Source organism: Platalea leucorodia, assembly GCF_965183815.1.
Source record: "Platalea leucorodia genome assembly, chromosome: 3".
Taxonomy (NCBI): domain Eukaryota; kingdom Metazoa; phylum Chordata; class Aves; order Pelecaniformes; family Threskiornithidae; genus Platalea; species Platalea leucorodia.
In genome coordinates this window covers 6521619-6540168 of record NC_138825.1, presented here as the reverse complement: position 1 = coordinate 6540168, position 18550 = coordinate 6521619, and the positions used below count along the sequence as shown (strand labels likewise).

At 41.2% G+C, this 18550-nt stretch overlaps 1 protein-coding gene across 2 annotated transcripts in view; it reads right to left on the bottom strand.

The window, feature by feature from the left end:
- Positions 1-2421: 2421 nt before the first annotated feature.
- The window catches only part of SNAP25 (synaptosome associated protein 25), a gene marked incomplete at both ends in the record, with an annotated part of 29711 nt that continues 13582 nt past the window's right edge, over positions 2422-18550 (bottom strand). The window contains 4 exons of one of the 2 annotated variants that reach the window (XM_082305614.1): positions 2422-2490; positions 7366-7510; positions 9667-9792; positions 14046-14163. In XM_082305614.1, coding sequence (XP_082161740.1) covers positions 2422-2490; positions 7366-7510; positions 9667-9792; positions 14046-14163 — 458 coding nt within the window. Of the gene's footprint in view, positions 2491-7365; positions 7511-9666; positions 9793-13791; positions 13910-14045; positions 14164-18550 lie in introns of both variants that reach the window. The other variant, XM_082305613.1, reaches the window with a different exon arrangement.

Sequence of the window (18550 nt, the reverse complement as noted above, 5' to 3'; positions counted from 1 at the left end):
ATGCAATGAAACATTTCAATATTTCTATCCTTTAAACTTTACATTTGGCAAAAAGTTCCAATAGTTTGGGTTTTGATCTTTGTTCAAGACAAAAACAGATGTCAAAACACAGTGACTTCACCGCAACAGCTTATATTTTTTATCAGCTTTAATGGCTTTTGGAAGTATGATCTTCTTCAGATAGGGTGCATTCTTGTCAAACAGATGAGAATAATACCTCCATCAATAGCATCATTACTTTCTTATATATTTCTTGCCCTTCTTAAATAACCTTGTATTTGTATGTTCCCATGCTGATTCATTTTCCAGTGTGATTATTGCTCTCCTTCAGAAGGCTTTGACATTGCAGAATGATAGTGCTGTCACAAATACTAGAATCCCTGACCGAACAGGATTGGAAATGGTCAGCAGATTGAAAATGTTTGCTTGAAGCTTACTCTTTGGTTTGAAGTAGTGGGAGAAAATATTTGCATAAATGAATTTTTAATAGATACTAAAAATAAAAAGCTGCTAAAGAAAATATAGCTTGTCTACATTATCATGTGATTTTAATTATGCAAGCATTTATGTTCTTTGTGTATTTTGACTTAGGGCCATGTGAGACACATGAGTGAACTGTCACTCATGCAGAGTTAATTATAATTTGTCCATATAGGGAAAAAAACCCTGGGAAAATATGATAACACTTTTCATTGGCAGTAAACACTAGTTGTTGTTAGTCATTTGAGAAAATTATTCTTAGGAGACTATACAAACTCTGTAGTTCAAAGTGTTCCCTGAAAAGAGGTGTATTAGCACATGGCTAGATCCACTATGGGAATAGATTTTGTTGATTAAGGAACTGTATCCTTCTGTGCCATAACATTTATTTCATTTTTTCTTTCCCTCAAACAAGAGAATTTTATTTTGATTCAGTGTTTGGCAATCCAAGCCAGGTTATTTAAAATAATATTCACTTGGAATGTGCTGAGTATAAAATGCTATTTTTAGAGTAGTTACTTCTATACAGTGTCGCAAATAGAAATATTTAGTTTCCCATGTGTAATACAGAACCAGTTTGTAAAGCGTCTTTGGACTTTGCACTTCTCCTTTTCCCAGGTAAGCGGCAAATAACTAGTTGTCACTGACACATAGAGTAACAAATGGATAAAGCAAGGATGGATTCTGAGATCTATAATTTTTAATAATTTTTAAACTAGCTACAAAATGTCAATCACTTCACAAACTGACAGGAGACATAAGGAATTTCATATTACATGCTGTAAATGATATTTATCTCACAGTTTATCTAGAGTTCATTCATTTAGGTTTTTTTATTATTTTTTAATTAAGTCAGCTACTAAACATCTCAGCGATTTGGTGTGCATAGCTCTAGGTAAGCAACAGAGAACTGTACCGATAACAAACCACATGGGGTTAGCGACTAGTAAGAGAGAGCCTTATAAAAATTACATTTCTTTGCACCATTTCATATGGTAGTCGTTTCCTCCAAAAGATAGTCTTCAAAAGCAGCAGACAAACCCAATATATTACACTTATTTCTTTTTGTCTTTGACATATTTTCAGCCAAGCTTTTATTTTGCTGGCAATGGCTAAATGGTGAGTGCCAAATCCCTCTTTTTTTCATAATTTAAAAAAATGATTATGATTAATAACTATATATATATCAACAAGAAAAAAGTGGCACAACTGCAAACTTGCTGGTATAACATAGTCCCAAAAGAGTCCGAATACTGAGCATGCTTTTGTTGTCATTGTTGGTGTGCTACTGCCATGGGAAAATTCGTGTTTAAGTAGGAGTCTAAAAGTCTATTTATTCCTCATGCATAAATGCATAAATCACATCACTTTTTAGTGCAATGCTTGTTATAGTAATATAATTCCACATTGTCTAATCATGAAATCATAACAACAGATAATGGCAATGAAGAACCGAAGACAGCAGGTTTAAGTGCTTAAACATCATGATACCCAAAGACAGGAGCATGGCAGTAGCTCTGTGGAATGTCACAGTTTTACAAGAACAATACTGTATATTTAAAGGTTAACAGCACGTTTAGCATTCCAACAGTGTTGTCATTCAGCAAACATCATTTAAAAAAAAAAAGAAAAAGAAAAAGAGGAGAGGGGAAAAAAGGAAAGGAATCCAAAACAGAAACAAGGGAAGGAAAAAAATCCCAAAAAACATCATAGTGAGCTATAGCCATCAAATCAGCACTATGTACAACCTTTGGAAAGAAAGATATCTAGAAAAAAATAATTACAAGTATCATTTTTGGAAAGCTGACGAACTACACAGGACGACATTTACAATGGGGCTGATATGTGCATGTGTGCAAACCTAGTAGGTAAATACCATGATAAAAGCATGAAGGTACTGCCCTGTCGGACAGCGTTAAAAGGAAATGCACTTTGCTGCATTTAACCACTGCCCAGCATCTTTGTTGCACGCTGGTTGGCTTCATCAATCCTGGTTTTGTTGGAATCAGCCTAGGGAAACACAAAGGAAAGAAACAGATGATTACAGGGTGGAAAGAGAACATCTACAATGCTTTGTGGACACTTCCCTAGTTTTGGCTAGGTCAGGGGAAAAAAAAAAAAGTTTGAAAATACCAGAGAGCTGTTTTTATAGTGGTATTAGGGGCCCAAAAGGAAATTATAGATTTGCTGGTTTTGTGACGCTTCAGGTAGCCTTTGAGCAGAGCTTTTGCTTTTGTATTCGGCTTCACTGAACTCTGGTAAATGCTGTGCCAGATCTGTAGCTGGTGCTATTGACGGGGCTACTGCTATTAATAGTAATGGATGACAGGATGAGAACTGATGATGTGCGCGTGGATTTCACTAGTGAAAAGCTTTAATGCTCTTCAGTGGACCTGGACTCTGTCCTAATTTAGATCACCAGGCATGCAGTCAAAACTAAAACTTTGGGCGGTGTACTGGAGAATCTCTGGAGCAGGGCATCATCTGATGTAGGGAATGCTGGTAAAGATAAATTTATTTGAAAATACATCAGTCTGGATCTCTGCTGTATACGTGAAAGGAAGGGAGGAGGTAGGAGTGATGCTGCTGTTCTTTTCTCTCAACAAAGTTCACCAGTGTAGTTGCAGGACAGAGTAACCTCTCTCATTGGGCATAAAGAGGAATTAAGAAAAGGCAGGGATTCTACTCTTATTTGAAGCAATCAAACTGGAATTTAGTCCAGTGTAGGCTGAACCGTTAACTTCACTGTCTTCCATGGGGTAACATTTGCCATGCTCATAAAATGCCATTAATAAAACGGCACCCCTTGGGAGGTTTAGGAGTTCTCTTCGAGTGGGAAGACACTTTGACCACGGCTTTCTGTAGCTCTGCAGAAGTTAGTTTTGGAGACAAAGACATTGTTTTAGCTGACAAAAACTGGCAAAGTTCCATTCAAGCCCATGTTGCTATGCCAACTTATGCTAGCAGAGGGACTAGATAGAAAATGTTTTCAATTTTTGAAAATCAGACCTGTGGGAAAGGTGAGAATTGCATTACTGCTTTAAAAGCACGAACTCAAATTGCAAACTCTTTTCTGTGGTTTGATGGCTGTGTTTTGTTAGCTTTGATGATTGTTCTGGGGTGCATCCAAATTGTACAGATTTATTTTAAATCTCCAATTTGCAAAGATGGAACGGTGAAGCAACTTTCCCACATACATTTAAAAATCCTTTAAAAATGATTATACTGATGTGCAATAAATCATTCTTAAATATCTTGGGCTTTTCTCCATAATTGTTTTGGCAAATGCTATGTGGATGTATATTTTTAGTACAGTAGCATGTGCCAGATCCTCAGCAAACGTAAATCAGCATAGCTACTCATTATAAGCCACACTCCTTTATTTTAGCCATGAGTTTGACCTTGTCTACCGCAGTGTAGTTTTGTGTGCTTTAGCCAAAAGACTACCTAAAAATAAGTTAATGGCTTTGGAAGCAGTTAAATTTGTCATGAAATACATAAATATTTATTGAATATTGATAAAACATAATATTCCTAAATAGGAATACTAAGATCTAACTCTGGTGGATGATGATGCATTGAAGTCAGTGAGAGTCTTTGCCCAGACCTTCCCACCTTGGTCAAGACAAAATGCTTTGAGCCCTTTCTGCTTTCCTCCCAGCCTCCTCTTTATGGCTCGTTTTAGGGCCAGGGTCTTCTGGTGATGATGTCTGGGCCATTTGACCTGCACATAACATCATCATTTTAGTTTTTGTCCCTTTCTCTCTGATCTGAGGGAAGGATAAAGCCTTGCTATCCTGATTGCTGTGGCTAGATCAGATTACATTTCTGTATTATGAGATTGCTCTGGTTTGGATGCACACATCCAGTTTAACATAAATGCTTTAGGAGCATTTGGGTTAACTTCGTGATGCGTCCTAGCTTTTGCAAAATGTGCTAGCCAAGGGTCTTTCTAATGAGCACAGCTGATCAAAAGCACAGTGCTCCAGCTGGTCAGGAAAAGAAAACAACTCCAGCAATGCTGTATTGCCTGCCACCAGCTAGGGACGATGGTCTGTTGCCATATTTCACTGCAAAATGGATGTGTATATATTTGTGGTTTCGGTATTATCCGTCTAACTGTCATTTCTGTCTTTTATAGAGGATTTTCCTAATACATTGTGTTTCTTTTTCTAGTATCTCATTACCGTGTGTCCTTACTCTGAGAAATTTGGCAGTTTTTCACTAAGACTGAAGACTATCTTGGTTTTGTGCTGCTTTCATGACGACCCCTCTGCGTACGCTGCAAGTCCATCTTTCAGAAATGTGTCACTGGTCTTTAGCCAAGGGCTCTGCCTGCCGAGGCCTGCCCGGGAGGCTGGATTTAATGAATCGCGTTCGTTTGCAATGTTGTTTTTCTGTTGCTATATGAAATGCCTAACTCTATAAGAAGACTGTATAGATGTGAAAGGCCAGCCCCTCAGTTAGCCAACTGCTCTCAGCATGCACTGCCTAGAGATTTGGCCCATGTGCTTCATGTGCACAAAGGGCCTGGTCAGTGTTTTCAAAATCCAGATGTTTGCAAGCCTGAACTGATAGGAGAACAGTGACTTGTTAGGCTTTCTGTAGTTTGTGACAGTATCCTGCAGGCACGGATAGGACACGGCTGATTTCCATCCACAGGGCATGTCTCCTGCCACTATGTTATGTCATGAGTAGGGTAGCGGGTTGTAATAGTGCATGTCCTCATACTTACTCTGAGAAAATAACTTGTGGCCTAGACTTATTCTTTAAAGGTAGTTATGATGTAGGCTGTATAATCTTCCAGTCCCTTCTCACGATGTAGATAGATGTGCTGCTTTCTAGTGCTTTTTCGTATGAATAACAGCCATAAATCTTTCCCCCCGTGCTCCTATTTTTCCCAGCAGTATAAAATTCTGCAGAATGGCAGCACAGTAATACTGTGCATTTTCCAGTACAGTCTGTATTGGGTTTGTGTGGCAAGGTTTTGGTATCGGGGGGCTATAGGGGTGGCTTCTGTAAGAAGCTGCTAGAAGCTTCCCCTATGTCCGAAAGAGCCGGTGCCAGCCGGCTCCAAGATGGACCCGCCACTGGCCAAGGCCGAGCCCATCAGTGATGGTGGTAGCGCCTTTGGGATAATGTAGGAGGGACCCCACGCTGGAGCAGGGGAAGAGTGTGAGGAGTCTTCCCCTGAGGAGGAAGGAGCGGCAGAGACAACGTGTGATGAACTGACCGCAACCCCCATTCCCTGTCCACCTACGCTGCTGTGGGGGAGGAGGTAGAGAATTTGGGAGTGAAGCTGAGCCTGGGAAGAAGGGAGGGATGGGGGGAAGGTGTTTTAAGATTTAGTTTTTAATTCTCTTTACCCTAGCCTGTTTTGATTGGTAATAAATTAAACTAATTTCTCCAAGTCGAGTCTGTTTTGCACGTGACGGTAATTGGTGAGTGATCTCTCCCTGCGCTTATCTTCCCACGAGCCTTTCATTATATTTTGTCTCCCGTGTCCAGCTGAGGAGGGGAGCGATAGAGCGGCTTTGGTGGGCACCTGGCGTCCAGCCAGGGTCAACCCACCACACAGTCGAACTAACAGATGCAGCTTTATAAAACAAAAGTTTGACTGACACAAAGCCATGTGCTCTACTGTGTTATGTGACGGTCTCTCTGACAGAGACGAACTTCCCACCTTTAAGTCAATGTGTACTTCCTTCAGTACTCTCTGGAATCAAACTCCAATAAGGAAAGCTATCTGAGTGAATCCCTCAGTGTGGGATTTTCTTTAATTTTTTCACTAGGTTAATTGACATGAAAAATAGGCATGGGCATCCTGCTTGTCTGAGAAGGCTTGCACGTGTAAGAAGGCTCAAGAGTACAAGCTCTACCACTTCAGGTCAGAATTAACTCTAAGCAGCACATATAAGTCCTTGGGTTAGATTCTCAGGTTGTGTAAATCTCAGCGGAAGTCAAGTGTTGTATTGATTTTACACCAGATGAAGATCCAGCCTCTTATGTCACTTCAGCCTGGCTGTGCCTGTGCCTGGAGCTCTGCCAGTAGGAATGCAGATGGCTTGCGGATCTTGGGATCTGAGGATGGCAGTGAGTTCCCAGCCGGGTTTGGAGGGTGCTGCTATCTGCTTCAGAAATCTGCAATGCAGGTCTGGCACTGGAATGGTGCTCTCTGCCTTTTTAGATGGTGATTTTACAATAGTAATGCTGAGCTTTGGTATTTCACTGGGGCCATGTGGGGCCCAGTTATATATATATATAACTGCACACACATATATATATGTGTATATATATATGCACACATATATATACACATACACGCACCAAGAGAGCTGCTAGATCTCTGTCCTAATGTGGTTATAAGCAGGCAGCACAACAAGACTGGCTGCACTGTTACCATATAGCAAAGCCTAGCTTAATAAATCCCCATCCTCTTTTTGGGACTGGTCCTCCAAACATGTGATCTAATTCTGAATTGCTGATGGAGTTTCTGAGGGAGGGGAAAGTCCAGGAAGGTTTAAAACTTGCAGGGCATTCAGACCCAAGCCTCATGGTTCTGCATAGCTCAGGGCACTTCTACTTTACCAAAGCTGTTGCAGAAGGAGCCTTGATTTGTGCTAAGGGGTCCCCTTGCCAGCTGTTGTCTGGCAAACCCAACAGTGTGTGTTCAACCTGACCTGCACTGGATGTTACTGAAGATGTACAGCAGCGAGCTCTGCTTTGGCCCAAGGATTTGTAGGGAGAAGAGAGAAGAGCTCTGGCAGCTATTTCTGTCCCTTGTCCTTCTCCGAGCTGAAGAGAAACTGCAGCATGCACAGCCTGTGCTTGCAGAAGGGAAAACAGAGCCCCTTTTGGGGTCCTCTTAGAAATGTCAGCTCTTACCTTCTCCATGATCCTGTCAATCTGGCGATTCTGTGTGTCGATCTCATTGCCCATGTCCAGGGCCATGTGACGTAAGTTGCCAATGATGCCGCTGACCTGCTCGAGGTTCTCATCCATTTCATTTTCCCGGGCATCATTTGTTACCCTGGGAGCAAAAAAAACAATTCTTTGAAGCAGAGACAGAAGAGGTTCCCCCTGAAACTCTGATTCACCTGAAACCTCCCCTGCATCCTCCTTCGCTTGTCACCTGAGGAGCATGCTGCTGTGCTCAGCCTTGAAAAAAAGCGATTAATAAGTAGCTAGCCTGAAAATCATTACATGCTTATTTTTTGGATGTTGGGCTTAATTGTCTGGGTTCATCCCTGCTCCATTTATACTGCTCGTGTCTGCCGCTCCCAGAAGCGTTGCTGTCTGAGCTTGTCAGTACCACATACTGCACCTCTCTGCTAGTGGTGGTCCTTCTCAAACAAAGAATGGAAAGGTGCTCCATTTGGACCTGTGTGTGGTTAGAGTATGTGGGAAATGATGGAAAGTGGTGGAATTGAAGCTATACCAGCTCCCCTCCTTGAACTACGCATAGCTAATACATGCTGTCCAGCCCTCATACACTTGGGACTCGCTGAAATATTGGGGAAGAGCTGCTTCAGCTGTGAAAATCCTGACCTAACATCCTATTTAATTAAATGTATTTCTGGTAAACGAGAGAAGCAGCTTCCCTGTAATTTACTGGCTTCAGTAAAGATCCTTTGTCTCTCATTCTTAGCCCCTTCTTTTTCAGTTGCTTGTTTTTTACAAGAAAAAACTTGTGCTTGAGCCAAGGACCAGTTCAAGTCTCCAGTGACTGGAAAGGCATGTGGTGACTGACACTGGGAAAAGCAAGGTCCGTGGGTCCCACTCAGAAAATCACTACTTTGAGCCTCTTGTGCAATTTGTGTTCATGTAGGTGCCAAAAGGGCGCTACGGGCTATTTGTAGAATGATTATGGTGTAGCATAACTTCCTTCGCTGCTATTCTGTTGTCATGCCCCAGCCTTCATTTTGGTGGGGCTGCCATCCAGAAATTAAAAAAAAGTGAATGGCAGACCCAGCAAACTTAAATGGCAACTCCATCCCACGCTCCAGATTGCATGACAGCATTGTTTCTGTCACACTGATTTCCCTTTATCACAGCAGCCAAAAAAATAAGTGGATAATAGTTTTTGGAAAGATAATTACTTATTAATCCAGTGTCCTTAATCTTCAGAGATCAAAGCTCTGCCTACTGGTATGCCTTTATCCATTCAGCTGATAGCATTGTCATCTAAATACATGCTCTCTAAGCACTGTAATCAGTATGTACTTATTGCTGGATCCCTATGTATTGCTGAAAGTTTGCAGTTTGGTTGCCATCAGTATAGCTGTGTGTTTCAAACTGGCTTTCATTTGCGTGCACAGGGGTTGCCACTAAAGCATCAATGTTTCTCCATAGTTGTGGCTTTACAGCAGCTGAGGAATTGGGGCATCATTCCCCGCTCAGTGAGGCTTTCTGGATAGTCACGAGCAGGGAAGCGGTGTACCTCTAATTGAAAGTGTGCTTCAACTTCTGCACTTGGCTCGGTGCTTTGGCAGGGAGCCTGAGGCTTTTTTCTTTTTGAAAAGAAAGGAAGGGGTGCTGGATACTTTGGTACATCTTCTGGCAAGGATGGATAACGAGCACTACATGTCTTGAAACATAATAATAAAAAACTAGTATTTATCTGACACTTCATTTTTGAGGCATTTGACAACTGTCATTAACGAGACCCATAATAAGGCCCTCAGGAAAAGTGCATTGTTCATGCCAGGGAGCTGGAGTGCAGAGGACAGTGCTGACTGGCCGTGACAATCTGCAACCTCACATTGCTGCTGTGAAGTAAATAAATAGATATTATTTCTATTTTTTTTTTTTTTTTTATTGCCCAAATCTGGGAAGTCTCAAGGAGGAAGGTTTTAGAGTCACATTTTCAAGCATCTTCTAGTTCTCAGGGTTAAGACCCTTACTTCCAGGATTTCTGGCAACATAACCATCCTTTGCACTAGCCCAGACAAGCACCCTCAGGGCCAGGGGAAGTCAGTGGACACAGTAAGCCTTTAGTACCTGTCTTAATCGCCATCAGCCTAAATCTGAGCACCCACCACTCGGTGGAAAACACTGGCTCCATCGCATCACCCAGCACCACTGAAGGAGTTAATGAGCATCACAGAACTCATGACCATATGGAAGAAATCTAAATATATCTGTGACGAGGAGAATAGAGAGAAAACAGTGGATAAAAAGGCTCACCTGCGGATAAAGCCACCACTGATGGCCATCTGCTCCCGTTCATCTACGACACGTGCAGGCTGGCTGGCTACAACACCGTCCTGATTATTGCCCCAGGCTTTTTTGTAAGCATCGCTTGATTTAAGCCTATGCAAAAAAGATGATGAGTGACAAAGCATCAAGTGGACAAGGACAAACGCAAAAGTCTTTACTTCTCCAAGCTAAAAGCTGAATCAAGCAAATGAGTTTTCAGATAGAGGGTCGTTGATTGTATACCGATATATCATAACCCTGAATAAAAGGAGGGGTTTGGGTTTTGTTTTTTTACTTTACTGCCACAACAACTGTGATGGTCAGATGTTTTGTGTCCAATAGGGTGAATTGCAATTGTCAAGTCTACAACACTGCACACAGGTTTTTGGATGTTGACTTAGTTTCCAGAAAGAAAGAAAGGAAAAAAAAAAAAAAAAAAAAAAAAAGAAAAAGAAAAAAGAAGAAGAGAAGAAATACAGATAAGTAGAAAACATTATTTCATTTCAGTGACACATACATTTTGACAGCAAACACAGAGAACGTACTGGCAGACAGACATAAAAACAGAACTGCCAAGTATAGTGTGTACATCACATCACAGCAACACACCCTCTTAGAGAAAAACAGATTTAGCTAGATTTTAACATTTTACCATGCAGAAGATTGGGCTTCTGTTGATATTTTTTAACATATATGTGGCATAATAGGCATTTAAAGCCACTAACCTTTCCCAAGGTGATTTGGGGATGATTTTATCAGAAAATTCATAGGGTTCGTTAGCTTTTTCAAATAATATATCGGTACTTGAAAATAGTAATCATACATCGACAGATGATGTACAAACCTTTGTCCACAGAGACAAAAAGTAAAATAGGCAGAAGTGAAATGAGTGCAGGAGAAAAGAAAAGATACAAGCAATCTAGCATCAGAAAGGGAAATTTTTCTACATTTTTCTTCATGCACCAGCTACAGGCATGAATAAGAAGTGAAGCATTCTCAGTAAGCACAGTTGCCCCAATAGTTCATCATACTCTTAATGCATCAGCAGTAACAGCCTTCACAATAAGCAAGACACAGGCAAAAATGGATCATCACTTCCTTCAGGAGGTTTAAACCACAGAACTTTAAAATAGCCTAGCAACTTGTTACATTTGTTGTTTATGACAGTTACATTAGCTTTCAGAGAGCCATTTTTGACTGAGCTGCCGTGGATAGAAAATTAAAATCCAGGCATACCTTCCGTGGCAGAGTAGCATGTGCAGCATATTTAGGGTTGCTGTCATTGGGGTCATCAGATGAGATTGAACACTTCAACAGGAGAGTGTGAGTGTTTGGGGTCTGTAGGTACACGTTCTTGATTTTACTCTGGAAATGGAGCAGCTTCCAACAAAGCTGTTGGGAACTGCAAATCTTCATGGTTTCCCTGTTCTTTGGTTAGCTCCAATCAGTCATATAAACAGCCCTGTGGCTTGGATTTTGGGGGAGAAACGGAACGTGCTTCTGGGGATTTGGGAAAGGCCACAACAAACCCATCTCTGGTGTTGTGTTCTCTCCATGCCCCCTGAAGCAGCTCAGCTTCTATGGAGCCCGAAGATGTGTTGCATGCTCCAATACAGAATTAAAATGTAGATGAAAAGAGGATCTCTCCTAATCATCTGTTTCATTGTTTATTTCCTATTAAAGTTTGTGAAGACTCAAAAGGATGATGGGTGGCTTGTTTGTTCTTAGTTCTCTGAAACTATACATCAGCGTTGGTGTTTCCAGAAATGAGTGAAAGTAGTTCTCTTGCTGCACGTACATTTACAGGTTTTTGCCTGTTCTTTAGACCTGTGCAATTTCGAGAGTGAGACAGTCTCTGTGTTTGAGGTGAATGGTTTTATACAGCCAGAATTCGGTTTCTGTTTTCTTGTGGACTTCCTATTAAAATCAACAGGTGGAGTCTGGGTCTGCTCATGGTCAATAGCAGTTGTCCTTTTGAATGCAGTCTGGTCAAAGTTTCATGCCATGGGCATTTTGGGTCTCCTAAGAGTGTAGGATCAAGCCTTACATTTTGGTAAGGCTCACAGAGTTGTATGTACTCTGTATATCAGACTATAGTTATGTGTGAAATGGTTGATCTTTTTTAATTATATGCCATTGATCTACCACCAGCCAGAAGAGCATTAGGGCATCATGGTGATACTGATGCCCAGAACTGTATGGATTTCTCTCCCTCCTACACTCCACTTCTCAGAATATCATCTTATTCGTACCAGTTGAATCCCTATGCCAGGACTCAAGGAACAGTCTCTAAAAGCATTGTTCATCCATACTCTCTTTCTGAGCACGTTGACTGATTAGCAATGCTAGTTTATGAAATCTGGCTGTGGACTGCAAAGGTCGGAATACTGCCTTAAAGCAGGGAAGAGACACCTTTAAAAATGAACATCCCTTACATCAAATGCATGCAGTATCTTTCTGTTCTTGCATTTATTGATTTCATGATGCTGCAATCCTGGTGAAGTGGTAAATGTCCTAAGGCCATGTGTCAGGTGCTAACCCCATCCACTTCACAGGTTTGGTGCTCAGTTCTGAGCAGCCTTTCCTACAGTATAGAACTACGGTAAAAAATTATGATTCCTGCAAAATACGTCGGAATTTTTTGTACTTCAAGTGTGCTTTTGATGTAGGTGTTATACCAGGTTTCTCCAGGAGGAGCAAGCCAGGACAGTGTTCCTCCTTAAGTTGCAACAGCTTTTAGAATGTGGGAGATGTAAAGTTTCTGCTGCATATTCTTGTACCTGCAGCTCTTCAGCACTGGGTCCTCTGGTGCAGGACAGCAGGGCTAAAGCCTGTATCAGAGCTGATACCAATTGCAGGCAGTCCCGCTGAAAAAGGCTGTGTGTGTGTAGCTCTTTCAATTTCTCCTTGCCTCTCTCCCATTCTGCACACCAAGGCAATAGTACACATATTCTGGGCAAAATGTTTACCCCAGCAAAGTATTCGTGGCTTGGTACACAGGAGCAAAATTGATTTTTAGAGCTGAGGCGGTATCTGCATTGTGTCCCAAGGGAATTAACTTCAAAATAAATGGTGACTGATAAGGCAGAAACCCAGTCCTACTGTCCTGATTTCTGGCAAAATACCCACTGAACTCCATGACAGCTCTCTTTCCTTTGGTCTTGATAATCACGGTAGGATCAGGCCCTGGCTGTGAACGAATTATCTGTGCCACGCAGAAAGGGAGTATAATACTACACAACCACTGCACTCTGCTTTGTTTCCTGCACAATCTCTGGCCAACCATTTATGAATGTTTTCACTGTAACCTGGCTGCGTGCCTACTCACTGCATGCTGGATTTGCCATTCCTCAAGGACTTCTGGTCGGTCCACTTTGTCCCCGATTTCGTACGCCCGCATAACCGCACATCACATTTTCATTTGGCATTTAAAACAAGCTTTGCATTACTTGGAGGACGGTTTCGTTCAAGTGTGATGGCATGCAAGCAAATTTGATGCATTTCAACATTTCTGCTTAGTGTACGTGCTACCCAAACGAGAGAAATTTAGCATGACATGTTCAGGTTTTCTCAAATTTGTTGCCTATGGCAGGATGAAAACCATTTCAAGTTGGGTTCCAATTGTGAAACATCATGTCTCTTTCAAATGTCATCAAGAACTATTTCTGTTGAACAATGTTGTGTGATTTTCATCCATAATTTCGAGTAATGTTTATTATGACCTCATCTGCGTTTTTTCAGCTTTTTTGTTTGGTTTATTGAACTTGTTTCTGAAAATATGTTTCAAAATTTAGGTTCTCCAGGAATAAGGTAGCCCCAGTGTTTTTGTTCACCGGCAAATGGAACTACTCAGTACACTTTGTGTAAAATGTTGAAACTTTTACCATTAAAAGGTGTCGACAGTGAAGCTTTCACTGCAGTATGCCTGATTTTAGTGCATCTACAGTAATTCCCAGTCAGTTGTCTATGCTATGAGATGAATGCATTTGAACCAGAATCGTTCTTTCTGCATGCCACATGCTCATCCTGTCCCAGTGCCTAGCAAGGATGAGCTTCACAAGGCCTTTGGGATCAGCCTTAAGTGCTCAAAGAGATGAGGCAGGCAGCACCTACTTGTTACATGGACAGACACAAAGACCACAGAATTTTCCTAGGTCCGTCAAATTCTTTTCTGCTTCTTTCATGTCCTTATTGATTTGGTCCATTCCCTCTTCGATGCGTTCCAGTTGTTCTGATTAAACACAAGTATTTTATCCCCACAGAATGAAGCAGATGGAAAAGGACAAAGAAAAAAAAGACAAAAACTTCAGACATTCACTGTGACAAAAACTGGACACCACATAGCAGAGCCGGTACCCAGTACCTACTTGTTACAAGGACATATGAAAAGGCCACAGCATTTCCCTAAATCTTTTAAATTTTTCTCGGCCTCCTTCATGTCTTGGTTGATATGGTTCATGCCTTCTTCAACACGATCGAGTTGTTCTGGTCAGGACAAAGGGATGACAGTGTGGAATGAATTGTATTTTTGTTTGTTTGCTTTTGTCTTCAACAGAACATGAAAAATGACCATGTAGAACTGAATTAATAATGGCATTACAATGCATTAATCTGAGCTGATGCATTGTTGAAAGGATGTATGCCGCACTGGATGCCGAAGATGTTTTTTACTAATATGGGAAGAGTAAAACAAAGGAGGAAGATGTTTGAAATATACTAATTTAAACGAGATGTAATGATGTAGAAAGGAAGGGTTATAAAGTTTAAGGTCCAGAAACATAATACAATACATCCACTTACTAAGACACCAATGACATCCAAGAGAAAGAAAGATAGTGTTATTATTTTGCATTTTTGTATGTTAATACAAGAGAAAAGGTGTCTTTCCATGGAAAATACTTCAGTTACTTACGCTTACAAATGCCTTGGAATTAGGTGATTTTGGGCAGCGTAATTGCTTTGATTAGTAAGTGAGCGAGCCGGTAGTAACAGTACCAGAGATGGAGCAACCTGTTAGGAGCCGTGTCCAAGTACTCCTTTTTCCAGAGGCTGAGGAAACTGAGACCTGCCACTTTGATTGGCATTGGATATTAATCTCTAATCTGAGTATGGCCTCAGGGCTGGTTTTCTTTCTGGTATGGATGCTGCAAATCAGCAGTAACCCCAGTGAACACAGAGCAATTGCAACCACTCCAGGAGCCTGATGCTCACTGAAAGAGGACCACTGGCTGTGACGTTTGTTGTCTCTGTCCCCAAGGGATCTTATGAAAATAAGCGTTGGGTGAAGACTCATGTTTGCAGTGGGGTCACTTCTGCTTTGTTCCAGGGCAAGTTACGAAGCACCAAGCCCAGTAACCAGCCATGTATAGACACTGTCTCTCCACTGGCATCAAACAGAATTTGGCTTATTTCCACCTAAGGCTGACGATGATGTAGGTTTGCTTAGTGACTTAGTAGCTCAGAATAATTTAATGTGCTAATTTCTGCACTATTAACGCTGGGAAAAGGGGTCTAGAGGAACAGAATGCTACAATGTAAAATTGCAGGAATGGATCCTCTGCTGATATAAACAGATATGGATCCAGTGGGATCAGGGGTCTTATGTGGAGTCTGCGGTAGCGACAGCATTTTATATGGGTGGAAAACATCACCGTTTGTTTCATGAAGGATAAACCCAAATAAGTATTACACAGGATGAGAAAGTTACTTGGAGTGGCATTTCAATCTATTAAAAACTGTAACTGTACCTAAAGAGGCAAAGTAAAGCAATCCCAGTAAAACACAAATACATCCCTATTCCCCCTATTAAATAGAAAAAAATATAAACACAGAATTAGACCTCAGAGGAAAGGAACTAAGAGAGCACTGGTTATAGGAGAAATTTAATGTCATCCCTGATGTTGACTGAGTCTTATCCAGAAGAAAAAAAAAAAAAAGGGCATTTTAGAAAAAAAATTATGTGCATATTGACGTCAGTACAAAACTCCTCTTGACTTCTTTGGGAACATGAATAGGCCTAATTTCTTACTTGGGTTTCTAATAACAATTGAGGTTTAGATTTTCAAAGCTTTCTGGGAGATTCAGATATCCAATTCCCATTAAAATTAATTTTATTTAATTAATTTTAACAGGAAACGGGCATCTCACCCCTAGAGGGCCTTGAAAATCCTGGCCTAAATTATTCTAGCCGAAATAGTTTGAATATTGAACTTGTGCTCTTTGTTTAATTCTTGCATGAGGCTGGGCTTTGAGAAGGAGAGCGGCCATGTCAGTATTGTGAGCTGCATCTGCTTTTCAGCTGTCCGTTCTCATTCTCCTCAGCTGGATGTGCCTGTCTCCTGATACCACAGGAGTTATTGATCCCAAATCCAAGGATACATTTAGAGCATCAGAGTTATCTGGCAGTGTCTTCTGAAAGGGACACATACAATGTGAGCAAAGGATTGGGAAACTAATAACGTAACCTGAGAGACAGGCTGCATAAGTTCTGCTAGATAAACCGCTGAGCCAAGAACCAGAAATACAAGGTTGGATTGTTTTAATGCACATTGTAATTTTACATTTTGGTTGGGAGGCTTTAGCAGAAGCTTTGGTTCATGTTTGTAGCCACAGATTGCCAATCTCATCAGAAATGTGAGTATGTGGTAGAAGGTGATACTCCTCTAAGTGCTCCTGCTCCTCACTAACTCCGAGTCCTGCCTGCTCCTGCATAGTCGGGCAACACTGGCTCTTGCTCTGGGAAGCAGCTGAGCGAGCTGGCTTTTATGCTGGTTCATGCCACATGATGAGAATTGCTAAATTTCTGTCGCAGATTCCCACCTCCTGCTTGTGAGAGCTGTGTTTGCAGAGCCTGGCTGGTTTTCAGGGCTCTCAGTTAAAAGAAGGCTATTTCCACATCTGTATTTTGACACTGGGAGAGACAAGAGGTATTGACATTTCTTCCACTGATTTTGCTGCTAGTATTTCTCTAACCTTGGCAGGCCAGTAGAAAATGCCAGGTAAGACTGCAGGGATCAGTCCTAGATCTGGTACCACAGGTGGCTTTCAGTCTAAGCATGTTTCCTTGCTTAGAGGCAGATTTTCTGAAGCCAGGTATGTAGTAGGGCCTTTTGAACTTTCTTTCCCTGTTTCCTAGTCGGCCTGAATAGATGAGAGCTAATTGACGAGTATATTTGACACGACTCAAAGACTTTCATTTAAATTATAGCTCTCTCCAGCAACCTGACTTAGTTTATCCTGCTTCAGGATTTGTGTGTGATGCCTATGCCTGAATAGAAAAGGGACCCACAACTAATTTATCTTCCATTAAAGGAAACCTCATCAGTGTAAAAAGCCCATGTCGTATTTGTAGCCCAGAAGTCTAGACAGCTGGCTGCTGGTCCGAAAACCATTTGCTAGTTGTTAATGTCCTGGGCTGGATTGTTAACTGGTTTAAATCGACATAGTTATGCTGGCTTCATGAAGCAACACTGATTTATACCTGTCAGAGATCTGGTCCCACAGGCAAGGAAATAGATTCATGTGTCTGAGCGCAATTATTGAGGCATAAATATTATAGGAATTAACTTAATGGGGTCACTCTGGATTTGTTTTGGTATAACTGATATTAAAATCTGGCCCAGAGTGAATCACTGATGGTAAGAAATCAGATGGCTATCAAAAGGTTAATTTAATGTCTGTTTTCATAGATCTTCCCTCTTCCAACTTTGCATATTGTATTAAAGGTTTTAGGGAAGACAGTCTGCTGGCACATACTGCCATGAACCTACGCAGGTTCACACCTACAAAGCATCATGTCCTTTATTTCTCATTAAGAGAAGCACTTCAAGGTCAGGCTTTAAACATCTTTTGATAGTTTGTTGCAGTATTCTTTGAATATACTGCATCTATATATATGAGAATTGGCGTTGTCTGGAAGCAGAATACACATCAGAGGTATGTTTCATTGAGATTTCCTTCTTTTTTTTTCTAGGAAGCTCTGCTAATTATTAGCTCTTTTTGCATATTGATACCCTTTTATGACTGCATATGTCACCTTGACTCAAACATAGTGGCCATATATCTCCTTCTAGATCTTACAGCAAACTAATGTTTTTAGTTTGGTTAGGATTTTTTTTTACCTGTATCGTTATACTTATGAATTACTTCTGTATTAAAACCATAGGCAACTGAGGGACCATAAGCTAGTCCTGTGAGTTTTACCATAGCATTGTGGCCGTTTGCCAGTGGGTCTTTGCCAGGATCTTCTGTAACAGCCTGGTGAATCCCTGCTCTGTGACTGATCCGGGGAAGTGGCTGGGAGAGGGAGGCTGTAGCAAGGGCATCCCTCAGCTGCTCCTGTGGTCTCTTGAGCAAACACAGCTGCAAAAGCATCTTAACACAGCATTGGATGCAGGACCAGGACAGGGCAAGTGTGGTGTTGCTCCACCTTTGCATCCCTATCTGTAATTTATAACAAATATTCCTTGACTAGTGTCCAGAATCTGGGGCCTGGGATTGAATGTCAGTTAAAGGCATTTGGAGAAGGCATTTGAACTTGCTCCTGTGAAGGCATTTGAACTTGCTCCTGTGCCTGGAGTACTGTGCAATGAAGTAATTTCCACCAAGGACAATTCTAATAAAAAAAAAAAAAACAAAAAAAACCCAAAAAAAACCCCAAAAAAACCCAACAACAACAAGGAAAAAGGATGTCTAAGAACACGTTGTAATCATAATTGCATACAAGAGGGCTGAATTTGAAAGAGTGTCAGCAGATGAACTATTTCCAATGACGCTCAGTGATCCCATTGTCCATAAAGCAGAATCATATCAGAGCACAGTACATTTCTAGGACAGCCTTTTCAGAAATCCTGAGTCTGACCTAGCTTTGCTC